Genomic DNA, 15809 nt, shown 5'->3' with positions numbered 1-15809 from the left:
TCAATCTGAAAAGGTTTTTGGTAGGGTGTTTTCAGAAGAGCATCAGGAAGTTTTTTTGAAGGTGTCTGTAGGTTGTTGGTGTCTGTTTGTATGTGAAATAGGACCATAGGTCATTAGATGGGTGGTATCCGAAGAACACCTGTATGTGACCTCCTTATGTGGTAGGGGTTTCCATCATGTAGGGTTATACTGCCTTACCAAGATGTACATGTATACTCATTCAAAGGAACATTTTAAACAATGTCGTGCTTCTACACAAATTATAGAGTTGAAGTGTCACTCAAAGGCCTATTCTGAGTTTGATAAACAGGATGCATTATGGTCTAGCTTGGGTACAAACAACACCATATATGGAATGATGAATAATGATGGATGATGAAACTAGACCATAAGGCACCATGTTTGCTATTTTAGAAAAGGCCTATTTAAATTCCAAATCTTTAGCACCTTTCTTTGTTTCCAGTGAACGACAAGCACTGCAGCTTCTTCTCTTGACAAAGAATAATATGATTGGCACAAACAACCAACAAGTTGCATTCAAGTGTTTTTTCTATTTTTTCCTGTAAATGATCAAAAAAAAAACATCATTAGGGGGTACCATTTTTAACCAGGCTTGTCTTTGTGCTACAAGACTAGTAGCTATCACACTGACCTTGACTCTGTAGTGCATGTCTGAAGAGTCATCTGTATTCAGCTCATAAATAACAACTTTGTCAGGAAGTTGAACCTATAAATACAATAACAAAAATCATTTGTAATGATTATTGATGCGAAGTGGTAGATCTAGTGAGTATAGAAGGGACAGTACAGTACCTGCACCTCTCTTCCTCCCCCCCCCCCCCCCCCCCCCCACCCCCTCCTCTTTTGAAAATTGAGGACATTTCAAAAAATAACTTGAATACTGAATACCGCTCTCTATTCAGCATATTCCAAGACCGGGAGTAAAATTATATAGTAAGATTATTCTACAGTAAAATTATTTATTCAATGTTACTAAATTTTATTGGCATAACTTACAGCCAGTCTGTGCTTGTAGATTGCAATCTTTTTAACAAGATCTCTACACTTGATCCGTACTGCAAAAACAATGTAAAGAGACTAAAATTAATAAATTATAATCTTTTCATAGTGGGAAAACAAATTCTCCTAAAAATTTCTCACGTTCTGCCAGCCTGGTATCCTTTATATGCGCACAATAAATACTATGTATATTATCATTACTAATTCTTCAAAGAAAAATACAAATTAAATGCTAATTGACACTAATATTAAGTTTATGATCAATAGAAATAAATATACCTTTTTGTTCTGTAGTTAAATGTTGAATAATTACATCTGTCATGTTGTCTCTGTATGCATATCTAAAGAGAAACACAAATCCCTCAGCAAAATATACCTTTATCCATCTTCCTTTTCTCCCATTATCCATCCAACACACTTCCCTCCATCACTTCTTCCAATTATCCATTCATCAATCCTTCCCTTCATCTCTCCCATCATCTGTATTCATCCACCCTTTCTTCCAATCCTGTTCTCCCACTATCCATCCATCCATCTACGCATACTTTCCTCCCTCCCTCCCTTCATCCATCCAATAATCAACTGATTAAGTTTATTGCCTGAAGATGTAATAAGCCATAGCACTGTACCTGTCTTTATAAAGTCCATGAACAGTACTAAAAATAAGCTGGTAATAAGCAATGGTCCCATCTTGACACCCAAGAGCCTGAAAAAGAAAGATGAAATGCGTATAATAATTATTATAAATCTGTGCAATTATAGCCTGCGTCACATCCGGAATTTTCTTCGTAAATACCGTCTGCTAAGCATCGCCAGAAAGCTTGTTCTGGACCCCCACCTCACGTTAAAATGAGCAATGGCCAACAGCCAATCAGAATCTATTATACATAATCGCGCAATTTGCGGGGGGTCCAGAACAAGCTTTCTGGCGATGTTTCGCAGACAGTATTTACGAAGAAAATTCCGGATGTGACGCAGGCTATGCAATTATTAAAGAAGACAATAAAAAGCCATCTTACCACAAAGTTAGCGTCTGGTCTAACTTTACAACACCAAACCCAGCTTTTTTGTTCACCAATAGTGGTCAGCTTGACACCTTCTTTGGTATGTAATGAACACTTAAACAAAAAAATGTAGATTTTTATAAGCTAACTAGTAAATATTAGCTACTGTAGCATAAGGCGTTCGATAAAACAGAACCATGAAAAATAGTGCAAGGCAAACAAAAAAAAATTTCAATCAAAAATAATATTAAATCCCTGACGGTGGGCAAAGGGGCCTGATAGCTTGGATTAAAAACATCAAACATACATACCAGAAATGAGTGGCTCTTCTTCCACTAGATTCCAAATGGAATTTAGAAGTTGATTTTTGAGGAGGGAGGAAAACCGGAGAACCCAGAAAACCCTCAAAGCACAGGAGAGGACCAACAAACAACTCTACTCACATACAACACCGAGCTCGTCGGGATTCGAACCCGAGTTGCATTAGTGAGAGGCGAGTGCTCTCATTGCTACGCTACCCATGCTTCCCATTTCTTGATTACAGAGACTCATTTACTCAGACTTTGTCTTTGCCTCATGTCATTGTCTAAATTGATATTCACAAATACTAACAGTATTATAAATATATACCTGAGGTATATCATTAGTTACCTGCCTGTCTGAACCTCCCATTATAAGGTATTCTCCTTTTGAAAAGTAGCCCAATGAACAGGGATCGTAACCAAGGTGACGGTCTTTACCAGCCTGTAATAAACATAAATTATTATAATTATAGTCTCCAGGGTTCGTGCTGAGGTAACCACTTAAAATTCAAGGACTATTCAAGGAGTATACAAGGACCCAAAAAAGAATTTTCAAGGAGTATGTTCAGCTAATGCCAAGGTTTTACGCGGTGTTTGCACATGGCTGACTTTCAGATTTTCCAATCTTTCCGACTAGATCTATTTCAGAACCATGCAAGTAATGATCAAAGCAAACATTCAAGGAGTTTTGCTAAAATCATAAAAAACAAGAGCTTTTCAAGCGCCCTTCAAAATTTGAATTAAATTTAAGGAGTTTTCAAGAAGTTTAAGGAGTAGCATGAACCCTGTGTCTCAAAATTTTTGCAAAAAGAAAAAAAATACTTGAGAGAATGGCAAAGGAGTAGTATAGGGAATGGGGGTTCCAGCGCAATCTCAACACGGGCAAGACCCGTGTCAAAAATCCACCTACGGAAACAACCCACTCCAAGTGTGGTTGGGGGCAACAGCGCAAATATGTTAGTCTATATATGGAGTGCGAAGATTGTAAAGAGTTTGTTTATGATTTCTGTGTAAAGTGCTTGAAACCCAAGTTTGTACCTACTAAACCAAATAAGTATATTTGTTGTGGTAAGAAAATGCAAATAGAAGACGACACGTCAGCACAGTGTTACGAGTGCGGTAAAAATATTCGTAATGCCGTGCCTTGTGCTACCAGGGAACAATATTATTCCAACGGAGGTCGTAAGAAGACGCCATACAAAAGAATAAAATACTTTAGGGACTGGATGAGTCATATCCAAGGTTATCGACCGGTATATTTAGACAACGAAGTAAAGAAGAAAATCATAGACCATTTAGAAGAGCCAACCCCACAAAGTCTACGGAAGACATTGAAAAAATTAAAACTAGGTAAATATTACAAAGCTATTCCCTATCTTTTGTCTGAAATTACCGGTAAGTGTATTCCCGAGGTTTCTGATATGACAAAAGCCGAGTGGATGTTTTGTCGGCTGGATAAGAATATTCCTTATTACCCTGACGTAATTTACGAAATATTTTACAAGATAGACCCCAACCACCCCCTGTTAGGATGGATTCCAAGAAGATAGTGAACGATTACGTCATATGTTTTCAGCCAATCAAAACCTTCACAATTTTCTTTCACATTTGTGAAAACGTTTCACATTTGTGAAATAGATTTGTGAAATTAATTTGCATATGAACCAGACAGCCGGCGTTCAATATGCAAATAGAATCCTGTCTTGCTTTTTTCAAAGCAGATGTTTACTGAGCAAGCTTTCTTTGAAGCTCTTCTTTTGCCTCCTGGTAGATCTTTTTGCGAGATTCCTCGGAAAGATCTCTTACGACTGTTTTTTTATTCCTTATGTCCGTCTTTAATTTCTCGTACTTTTCCTCTTCGGCTAAGATAAGCGAGAATTCTACGTCGTCTATCTTTCTGTCACGCAAAGCCTTTGAGACAAGGTCAGTGATCGTATTTACTTTAGCCCTTGACAGAGCTATTGTCGTGTCGTGTTTTGATATTTTGCTTGACAACTGTTTCATAATGCCCGTAGCAACAGCCGAAATAATACCACAGGCTGCCCCAACGCTGGCCAAAGGAACGCCAACGACTATTCCGGGTCCAGTAAGCGAAGTAGCAACGCCGGAGCCCGTTAACACAACAGATATGGACCCTGAAGTTATCGAAATCTTATGTAGCGTACTCCGGGCTCTGACGTACTTTTTTCTAACTTTTTCATAGTGTTTTGTCTGCCCTTCCAAGTAAGCCAGGATTAAGTTCGCTTTATTCAGACGAAAGTTTTCAGCGTTTAATTCGTTAGGTTCCTTAGGAAGTTCAGGATAAAGTGGAGGCGCTGATGGTATAACATCCATTATATATACTAATGTACGACGCTTTTGGGAATGATATTGAGGAGCAGCCACATCACGACAACCGGGATTACTGGAATTGGAGAGCATTTAGGAAGATGTTTCCACATGCAGACCCCAGTAAGTTCGAAAGAAGACCCGATGGTATTTACTATAACGGCTCTAGGATGTACAGCAACGAGGATTTGAAGCCTACGCTGGTTAATCAAATAGACGATCAACTGAAGCATTCGCCAATGCATAAGCCAACGCCAGCGCCAACGCATGTTGAACCCAGTTGGTCAAAGGAATTATTGCTTGGTACCAGTACTTATCCGATACCCGCAGTTTCATTTGATAAACACCCAAGCTTGGACCTAACGCTGAACATGCGGATTTCTAACAAGCATTCCTTTCCGTTAAAGGTGCGGGATATCTTCAAAGACGTACCCATTATTCATACCACCGCTAAGGAATCTCATGAATGGTTAAGTGGTCCTAACATGCGTTATTGGCCGCAGCAACTAAACTTTGCAGTTTGGTGTGCCACTAGCGGCTGTGGTGTAAGCGCAAGCTTGATGAAGAATTCAATATTTATGTTTCATTTTCACTTCACGGTTAGGAGAATACTACATGAGATGGGCGTTACTGCGCTGCCGGGAGATGCCACGTTTTATCCAAGAGATAATAAATACAGCGTGCCGGCTTATGACAGACTTTGTAAGGAGTTTGACGTTGTAGGGAAGGATTTTAGATGCACTACCGGTGCTAACAATGGTTTGGGACATATTTGGGCTTATTGGGGGATTGGTGGGCATGTGCTAAGTGATAAGGAAGTTCATGCGTTGAATCTACGATGGAACACGGGATATCACAAAGAAACTCACGACAGTAGCACCTTCTTTGAACCAAACGCTAAGACCACTAAGGAAGTTAGAGACGGACCTTTGTTCAAAGACGAGGGCGGTAAGTATGCAGGGGCTAATCCACTGATTATCAAAATTACCAACGACGAGCAAACAAAGCAATATCTTAATTTCATACCCCCAGAAGGTAAAGGACTAACCAAAGCCGGCCTTGCCCGTTTAAACCGCAGCATAGAAGCTTACGTGTATTCTATCCTTGGAGCCCAGGTAAACACCCGATCTAGCATAATTGGAAATACTGGCGCCGCAGAAGAAACGCGAGCCGAAGCCTTGATCTTATTCGAAAGTTCAATCTTGGAGGGCGACATTAGCAAGGGCGTACAGCGTTACCAACTAGCTATACAAAATTCTAAGGCGAGGTTGGACTATGCAGTAGCCCCTGGTTGTTGGTTAATGCCTAGTAATTTATCTATAAATACTGGTTCTGTAGTAGGATACAACAACAAACTTCAACGAGCTACTAAGGATATGAAGTTTGGGGTGAATGACGTGAACTCTGACACTCTTAGGAACATTCCTCACTTCGTGGAGAAGCCAAAAAAGGAACACGCAGAAAAACCCGAACCAAAGAAGAAGCCCCAAAAGAAGGTCCTGCCTACGATACCCGAGGAATATGACCATAACTTACTAAAGGCCGGCGTAGCAGCTGCAAGCGTTGGTCTAAGCTATTATATATGGCGATGAACAACCCCTACGTAACTGGAGTAGATTGTGTTTATACGACTTACACAGGCGAGAAAAAATACACCCAGGCATCTTGGGTTGATGTCACGGGCATGTCCGTGAATTTGAATTACTCAGGAAAGAAATTGATATTATGCAGCATTTCTTTGGGGGCCGTTAGCAGTGCGAATGTAGGATTTCGTTTCTGTGACGACAATGGAGTATTGCAACCCATGCGCGCGAAGACGAACAACAGAGAGCCCACGCATTTCTCAGTAGAGCCGCCAACGAATAGCGCCGAGAATCTTTCCGTTTGGACTTTCCACATGGTTGCTGATTGCCACGGAAAGGTAAAGCTGCAGATAAGAGTAGATGACACCGGGAGTGTTTGCATAAATAGCATAGAAAATCAAAGGAATACTGTCTATAACCACATGACCATCAGCACTTTGACGGTAATGAGCCTCTAGAAGGGAACTTGTTCCCTGTAATATATGAATCCATACGTGAGGGAAACGCGTTATACCCACCGCTTAGATGAAGAGGGATATGACAACGGCGCTTGGCATGACGTTGGACTGTGGGTTGAGGTTGGGGGCACTGCATTGGTCATTTGCACTATTAGCATTAATGCAAATACGCATGCGAATGTGGGGTTTAGGCTTATCGATGAGAATAATAAGCCCCTGCTTCCTTATCGAACTTCAACGAACACCAGGAAAGTTACCCATTTTTCGATGGAGCCCTACACTAGGTCCTCTGAAGACCTAACGCCAGTAACTTTTCATATGCTAGCCAATTGTAAATATGCTAAGTTGCAAGTCACTTCTGATGACGGCAAGTTTGGGATAAATCGCATAGGTCGCAGGCCCGCTAATGCAGCCTGGAGTCATAAGCCCATTTCTACCATGAGTGTGTTGCCGTTGGTTCCAAATTACCAGGGCGGTGCTAATACCGTCTTTCATTATCCTCAAAGCAGGGCACCGCCCGATGAGAAGATCAAGCCTTCATCTTCTTCAGGAGGACCACCCCAATAGCGACGACCAAGATCCAGATGTTATTCCCTACAAACTTCAACAGTTCGCCGCCGGCCCTAAGTGCCAAGGAAACAACTGAACCCAGCAGCCCAGGAAGACCGGCTGCCATCTTTTTTCCCAAGTCCGTTAGTCCATTGCCTAATTTCTTTACGCCCGCGCCTGTAGCCTTAAGAGCGGATAGGATAACTCCTACTACGCTCGAAATAGCGACGGCGAATGCCAGCGGAAGGCCATACTTCAAAAGGGCTCTTTTTACCTTTTCCTTGGTGGTAAGCCCCAGCTCCTTTTCCAGGTTTTCCTTTTGAGCCCGCAATTCCGCAAGGCGTATTTCGAGGGCCTCCACTTCCCTTTGAGCTGCTTCCCTTTCTTCCTCGGTACGAGTTTGGTCCTCGATTACTTCTTGCTGCCGCTCTATTTGTCCCTCCAGGTCTTCAATAGCCTGGTCCATTTGTCTGACTTGCTCTTCCATAGTCTTTATTCGTGTAATTAACTGCCGCCGTTCCTCTAGAGAGCCGGATATGGTGGTACGCAAGTTTTTTCCTTCCTCATTGCTTATGTCCAGGTCTTGCAGGACAAGATCGAAGGCTCTTTGGACTTGGTCTCTTTCGCGTCGAGCCTCGTTTCTTTGTTCTATTATTTCCACTATCGTTTGGTCCTTGCTGTCAAGTTGTCTTTTTTGAGCATCAGTAAGTAGTCGGTTTTGCTTCATATATTCTTCCTCCCTTTCATCCAACGTTTCTTGCAACCCCTCAGCGCGTTTTTCTAACGCAACCCTGTCGTTCAAGGCTGCCAACCTTTCTAACGCGCTTCGGGTAGCTAGTTGAAAGCCTTTTAATCTCGAGACGTCACCCCTAACGTTACCCTCCTCATCGAAGAGGTTTTGTGGGGTTGTCCAGCGGTTTTTGTCGGGATATCTCATGTCTTGAACGCTTATGCGGACTTTGTTTCCCCTTTCCGTGAGCTTTACATCATCAGCATCGAAGTTGCTGTAGCGCTGCTCTAGCTCTCGAGTTGCCCACTCTACAGTCTCCCGCGCAGTTGCCCCCTGCTCACCTATGTTTTGAAGCTCTAAGTACTCAGGGATGGGGCTGCCGTGGTTTCTCGATTGCCACATGCGATTCAAGGTGGCCTTGAAGCTTCTCCATCTATCACCATACCTACTTATTAAGGCCATGTCGTAGATGTGAGGTTCGGTATCCGCGCCTTTAGTCCATGCGTCGTATTCTTCGTCGTTAATATCGACTTGGCCTTCTTCGGTGGTGGGGTCAAAATCCGTTCCTTCTACTTCCATTATATATGATAAGCTCAAAGTTAAACCCCAACATATTACCTAAGCAGGTTGGCGGACTGAAAGCAGAACGCACCTTTCACCGGGTCACCTTTACGCCTTCTAGCGCAAAGCCAGGGGAAACCCTGTACGTAGGCGTGCCCCGCCTAACGGATAACCTAGTGTTGGTTCCTGGCACCCTGGCGCTAAGGTTTGACCTAGCAATACAACCAAACACTGCGGACGTGCGTTACGTCGTCAATAACGTGGGTAGAAACCTCGTTTCCAAAATACGCGTAAAGTTCGCCGGGGAATCCTTGCTGGACTTGAACAGGTATGATTTGTATACCACGTACAAAGACTTATGGTTGACTGCATTTGACCGCGCGCAAAGGATAGAGCAGGGAATCGCCAGTGATGCCATACGCAAGGTAAGAAGCGCAACCTCTGGCGCCTCAGGAGAAGACGAAATAAAGACGGCTTATGGTACTAAGCATGTAGTTCCATTAGATTTCGAAGTTATCACGAACCACGGTGCATACTACCCAAGGCAGCTAAGCGAGCTGCAGTTCGAAGTAACCCTAGCAGACACTACGAACATCCTACAGGGAAAGGACGTAAGTTCAGCAGCCGTCCACCCATACTCCGTTACTAACTTAGAGCTGCAGTACGAAACGGTATACAGCGAAGACTTAGCACGTAGCGCCGGTATGGAATACAGCTCCGGGAAGGCTTTCCTTTACGATCACGTCGTGATGTACAAGACGTTCAGCTTTACAAATAACGTCGAAGAGGTCATCAACCAAAGCATTAACCTTCCCAGGCGCAGCCTTACAGGGATAATGTTGCTGTTCGCAAAGACATACACGGCAGGATTGCGTGACTCCGAGGCATTCTTTAATCCTAACATCACTAACGTAGGCGTTAGCATTAACGGAGTGCCTAATAAGGTTTACTCACAAGGGATAAAGCCCGCGGATATGTACCGGGAAGTCGCACGTAAGTTTGGCGACCAAATTAGCCCCGAGGAATTCTTTAAGGATAAGTATGCGCTGTGGATCGACATGCGCACGACGAACGACGAAGACCTACATGGACAGGGATTGCGGCTGGTAAATACCCAGGACGGCATTACGTTGGAGATCAAGCGCACCAAAGACGCCAGCGACACTACTAAGATCAACGCATATATCTTCGTAGTCTCAGACGCGCAACTGAGTGTAGAAATGAATCAGCTAAAGAGCGTTGCATATTGATGACTCATCCTTTTGATAAAAAATATCGTTGGTATATAATGCTTCGCGTATTTGAAAACAACGAAACTAAACTGCAATGCCTAGTGCAAGGCGACCAATTGTATTTCAAAGCAAAGGAGGTGGCTGCGGCGTTAGATTATGAGAACACCAAGAAGGCCATCAGGGATCATGTCTCTGAAAAGTACCAGAAAAGATGGGTTGACATGCAAGGGGTCCCAAACCGTTCCCCTTCTACTATCCACCCACAATCCGTGTTCATTTCGGAACCTGGGCTGTATGAGTTGATATTTAGCTCCAAGCTACCTAAAGCAGTGGAGCTGCGTAGCTGGGTCTTCGAGGAAGTCCTACCTGCGCTTAGAAAGAATGGTAACTACGAGCTGGAGAAGCGCTTCAATAGCCCAAATAAGATGAAGTTTAAAATAGAGACCGAGTCTGACCTACATAATCGGGTCGTATACAACGTTCGCAGGTTCTACCCATATGCAATCATAGTCCCTGGCTTAGGAGAACTGCAAGACACCTCAAATAAGCGCATTAAATGCTGGCAGAAGGGCTACCAGGCAGGGCAACCCGACCTGTTGATTCTCAACAGTCATAAAAAATATAATGGGCTGTGCATCGAACTGAAAACACCTAAAGGCAACGGAGTCCTGTCCGACAAACAAAAGGTGATGTTAGAAAGATTCGAAGAGAATGGTTACCTGACCATCGTAAGCAATGATTACGATATGCTGACCAGGGAAATAGCCGAGTACATGGCCGACGTACGTACCCCTTGTCCTTGGTGCGTAAAGGCCTTCAAAGGCCCCAACACCTTAAGCACGCACCTTAAGATATTCCATAGGTATAATGATTCTTAAACAAACATACTGGCGAGATCTGCTGCAAGGCGTTTCATACCGAATAAAAAATTACGTCGCATTCGAAGACATCGACCGTTTGAGGTTGGTCTTAGAACGCGACGGTCAGGAATACAGCCTTTGGGCGCCTGACTGCGTGAGATACATACTGCAGGGTGAAGAATATACACACCTACGCAGTCATGGTAAGGTAAACGGCCGATGGAAGTTTGACATCGAACGTCGAGCGGAGGATAATCCGTTGTGCGACTAATCCTCTTCATGGGCGGATAAGTAGTCATCTGCTGTGTCTGCCCTCATTTTTTCCGCCATTTCATACGCTGATAAGGTAATAGTCACACCTCCTAGGAACGCTGCGATGTAAGGTAACATTATACCTTAAGTAGATTCCACTCTTTTCTTACCAACAGATAATGATCTAAGGGCTTAGGGCCATCGTAAAGGCAGCACCAAATATGTTGGCCGCTACGTATACAGCCACATCGGTCGCAGATGCCATCCCAGTGTTCCCTATTCTCCCACCTTACACCCTCATAGTCGTCGAAGCATACGAAGTCTTCGTCGATCTCCTTCTTACGTCGCGTGAGCACCCGGCCGGTTTCAAGGGGGCAACATCGCTCTGCTAAATCGCCGTGGGTCTCGCAGACCACATCTGTGAGGTCATAGCGACGGCAGCGGTACTTATGCCAGTTTTCTTCGAAGAGGGGTTCATCGCATCGGCGGCAATGACCTTTAAGGCAGACTCTATGCTCGCGGTGATATCGTAGGGCCTGTACTGTGGACAGTTCCTTACCGCAGTCACCGCAAACAGTGCCGATGGTCTTCTGACAGACTTTCTTGGAAAGATGGTATTGCAGTCGCTGCTTGCTACTAAAAGCTCTATCACATTGCACGCACTTCATTATATATACCTTATTTTTTATTGTTAAATTGTTAAACCCTGTAAGAGGGTTTTAGGATAGGGTCTATTATTTCTTGTTATTTTGTTAAGCCCCCATTAAAAGATGAGGTATCATTCTTTCTCATTGTTGAAGCCAGCAAAAAGATAATCATGTTAACCATTCTTCGATTACGATGATTTAACAAAATAACAATAAAAAATAGGTCCTTACTTGAGACCTCTTTGCAGCATTTAACAAAATAACAATAAAAAAGAAAGACCTATGCTAATTCCTCTTGCTGGGGCTTAGTAAGATCTTCTTTGCGACCTCTTACTCTTCTCGAACGTCGTCTAAAGTCCTTTGTGCTTTAGTATCCGCGGGACACCAATGTCCAATGAAGTCTTCTTCAGAGAATACCTTATTACAGTGACAGCAGCTGTGTTTCTTACGAGGCGTCGGAGGGGTAACGATGATGCAGTCAGCAGGTAGTTCGCACGTAATGCAGTCCATATATCTATGGGGGATATCGAATGAAGTCCTTAATGGACTCCTTAGCCCAGCCCGCCATTGTCAAAAGCGCGCCAAACCGTTCTGCACGCTTCAGACCACACATTTCATCGTACAATTCCTGTACGCGCTCTTTTAACCGGTCTATCTCTTCCCTTTGCATTTCTATGGTGTCTCTTTTATCCTTTGCGTCGGCGGTAATCCTTCTTACTGCTTCCACTGGTTCCATCTATATATGAACCCAGATCACATGCCTTGTAACGCTCTGATAGTAGGACCCACCGGCTGCGGAAAGACCCAGTTCATCGTGGAGCAGCTATTAGGATCCTTTAGATACCGCTTTGACTACATCGTGCTATTATGCCCCACCTACGTGAACAACCGCACCTGGGAAGGCATAGGAGTGAAAGATGACGACTTCTTCGTAGATATCTTAGACCCTAACGAGTTATCCAGCCATTTGAAGTTCTGGCATAAGCAATTCCCTAAAGATACGCAGACGCTCCTCATATTGGATGACATTGCCTGTGGGGACGACGTAAAAAGGCGCACCTCCGAATTAGTGAAGCTCGCCTTTAGCGGCAGACATGACAACATTAGCGTTTGGTTGCTTTCCCAGCAGCTTACCAGTGTCTCTAAACCCTTCAGGGAAAACATAGGCTCCCTGGTCGTATTTTATACTCCAAGTAAGTCTGACCTGGAAACCATCTTAAGCGACTACGGTGGTGAGATAAGCAAGGAACAGTTGCATGAATACATGCGGCATTTAAAAACGCATCAACATTCCAAGATGATCTTCTCTTTGAGGTTTCCCTACACGGTTGGAATCTATGATTCCTAATGTATATGGACATTGAGCAGCTGATAGATGAAGTCCCCACACAGTTAGACGAAAGTAACCTTAAGGAACAACTTAACATCCTTGTTTCCTCGGGGAAGTGTAAGGAAATGATAGGCAAGGAACTTACCCATGAACAGGTTAATAAGCTGTCGGAAGAGGAAGTCAAGAAGTTCCATAAGAGGTATGAGGCTGCCCTTGCAAGTAAGACCACGGACGCCGTAGCATACTCAGCCATTAAGTTCGCGACTAAATTGCTTGGACTTGCGCTGCCCATAGACGACGTGGAGCAACTACAGAAGGACATAAGAGATGACTATGTCATATCCCAAGAACTTAAGATAACCTGTGGGTGGTTGTCTTTGAAGTGCGGTAAGTTAATGGCAGTCGCCTCTGCGGCTTTGCACGTAGCTCAGCATGTCGACTTGAAGGAGGTACTAGGTTCCTTCGGAACATCTTGGAAGGACTTCAAGAAGGACAGAGAAGTCGAAAAGGTCTTCCAGGCGGCACTTGCTGAGGTACCTGATCAAGTCGCCTCAAGTACCTAGTCAAGTCGTTGTCAAGTCACCTCAAGTACTTAGTCAAGTCGTCCTTAAGTCATTCTCAAGTACTTAGTCAAGTCGTTGTCAAGTCACCTCAAGTACTTAGTCAAGTCGTCCTTAAGTCATTCTCAAGTACTTAGTCAAGTCGTTGTCAAGTCACCTCAAGTACTTAGTCAAGTCGTCCTTAAGTCATTCTCAAGTACTTAGTCAAGTCGTTGTCAAGTCACCTCAAGTACTTAGTCAAGTCGTCCTTAAGTCATTCTCAAGTCCTTCAAGTCCCTTAATATAAGATGAGTGACACCGAAGAACAACCTCCCGTAGAAGATACCAAGATTACCAAGGCTAAATCTCCGGGCAGAGTCGCTGCCGGAAAGAAGCTCGCGGAGATGAATAAAAAGAACAAAGCAAAGAAGGAGGAAAAGGTGGAGGAAGAGGAATCCTTTATCAATCCTGGGTACGTCATTGGCGCGTTAGGAGTCGCTATAGCAGCAGGCCAGCCTTTACTTACAATGGCGGGCTACGAAGCCAAAGTAAAGTGGGAGGCCGCAACATATCACGCACCTGTAGAGACGAAAAAGAGTAAGATCCCTGAAATGGAGTAACCTTCTCGCTTTGTAATATAATGTCGACCGCGTTGTTGAAAACTGTTGAAGAAGCAGCTATCATTACTTCTATTGTTGCGGGTATTGGTTGGGTAGGTAAGAAAGTGCTCAAAGAAGACTTTACTGAAGACCCAAGCAAGAGCTTCGCTAATTTCGCTAAAATGACCGCTGCCGTAGGCGGGGCTATCATGGTAAAGGATTACCTACGGAAGGAAAAGTACCTACCTAATGTATAATGGTTAGCTTAGTCGCAGGTGGAGTCATTGCAGCTTTAGCATTTACAGGGGCTAATTATGGTGGTAGATATCTGGATAAATTAGTTAGCGGTGATAAAAACGCAGAATCTAACGCCGAAAGAAAAAGGCACGACTTAGCGCTGGAGAAATATCAGCGGGACGTGGCGGCTTGGAATAAAAAAAGACAAGCCTACAGGGATTGGTTGGATAAGAATTACCAAGACAAAATGCAGGCGGATAAGAACTTCGAAAACACAGACTACGCCTTCAAACTTTATGCGCAAGCGCACCCCACAGTGGCGTTAAAGAAGCCTGACTTTAAGAATTACTACCAGCCTTCTAAGAAACAAAAAAATAGTGAGTTGGTCTTCGTAGGAGTCGCAGGGCTGGCAGGAGGCGTGGCCTTGGCGTATCTAATATAATGATCGTCTTTTGGAAAGCGACAAGAATGACTTTACCACTTATCTGAATCCTCCCATCCGCGCGGAAAGGGTTCGGTTGGTTAGTTGCTCTTTGTACAATTCTTGGTATAATTTAATTGATGGCTTTGTCGTTGACAATGCCGCCAAACTAAAAATACCAGATTCCCAATACACACCTATAACACTGGCTAAGGAGCTAGCAAAGCATGGATATACTCTTACCACAGGATTACCCCATGAAATGACATTTAAGAAAATAATGGAAGCGCTAATTTGAAGGACAGTTCATTGGTAGAAACTCCTGGGCCTTACTAGTACCACGATAAATAGCGGCAGTACATATGATGTGAAATGGAAAGTCGCATCCTCTTATGAAGTCTATTGCGACTTGGTCCATAGTTACAACAATGGAGAAAAGTCTTCTCTTATGTCCAAGTTTCTGCCCCAAGGTAATCCATTTGACCCAGTGGAATACACTCCCTTTCTTTGAGCTATGACTTATCTAATTTGGTAGAAGCATAAACATCCACCATTAAAGTGGACGGAAAGACCGGTGGATTTTAACGGACGTAAGATCAATCTTGTTTTGGAATTCATATAATGGGCCGCGTAGAGGACAAACTAAAAGGATTTACTATGGGCCGGAAGGTTATTGGAAATGAGCGTCCAGCTATCAAGAAACTCGCGATCGCGGCCAGGGTATCAGATGAACGGCCTAGAACTGGTTGAAAAAACAAACCCTCTGGCAGGTTTATCTTCCCGTGCCTAGTACATTCCCAGGCCCAGCTTTACCGTAAATACCCCCAATGAAGTTCATCAGGCGGATTTCTTTTCTTACCGCACGATAAGGTGAGAAAGAAGACCATAGGTACGCTTTGACCGTAGTCGATATCGCAAGCAGATACAAGGACGCCGAAACCCATAACCAGCAAGGATTCTGGGGAAGTCGCAGAAGCCCTAGGTAGGATTTATAAGCGCGTCTTGAAATGGCCTAAGCTGCTGCAAGTGTGATGCGGGGACGAGTCATGGGCGTGGTGACTAAGACCTGAAAGACCACAGCACTTAAGATAGAAGAGCTAAAGCAGAGTACAACAGGGGTCAGAAGCATCTCGAAAGAGTCAATAAAGACTTGGCCG

The 15809-nt window shown here is 43.8% G+C and overlaps 2 protein-coding genes across 3 annotated transcripts in view; one reads left to right on the top strand and one right to left on the bottom strand.

Moving 5' to 3' along the window:
* LOC116295685 (intraflagellar transport protein 122 homolog) overlaps window positions 1-15809 on the bottom strand; it is a 110527-nt gene that overhangs the window by 18166 nt on the left and 76552 nt on the right. For both annotated transcript variants that reach the window (XM_089035283.1, XM_089035282.1), the window contains exons 10-16: window positions 2676-2768; window positions 2040-2138; window positions 1650-1726; window positions 1300-1361; window positions 1018-1076; window positions 653-727; window positions 448-560 (exon numbers count right to left, since the gene is read on the bottom strand). In XM_089035283.1, coding sequence (XP_088891409.1) covers window positions 448-560; window positions 653-727; window positions 1018-1076; window positions 1300-1361; window positions 1650-1726; window positions 2040-2138; window positions 2676-2768 — 578 coding nt within the window. The remainder of the gene's footprint in view (window positions 1-447; window positions 561-652; window positions 728-1017; window positions 1077-1299; window positions 1362-1649; window positions 1727-2039; window positions 2139-2675; window positions 2769-15809) is intronic.
* The window catches only part of LOC148908899 (uncharacterized), an 83596-nt gene continuing 70968 nt past the window's right edge, over window positions 3182-15809 (top strand). The window contains exon 1 of the mRNA XM_089035285.1: window positions 3182-3676. Within this exon, the coding sequence (XP_088891411.1) occupies window positions 3295-3676 (382 nt within the window). The 5' untranslated portion in view covers window positions 3182-3294. The remainder of the gene's footprint in view (window positions 3677-15809) is intronic.

Source organism: Actinia tenebrosa, unplaced genomic scaffold (genome assembly GCF_029948245.1).
Source record: "Actinia tenebrosa isolate PJP-AT-01 unplaced genomic scaffold, QUT_ActTen_1.0 PGA_scaffold3__52_contigs__length_22856419, whole genome shotgun sequence".
Lineage (NCBI taxonomy): Eukaryota > Metazoa > Cnidaria > Anthozoa > Actiniaria > Actiniidae > Actinia > Actinia tenebrosa.
This window is presented reverse-complemented; position numbering and strand designations above follow the sequence as displayed.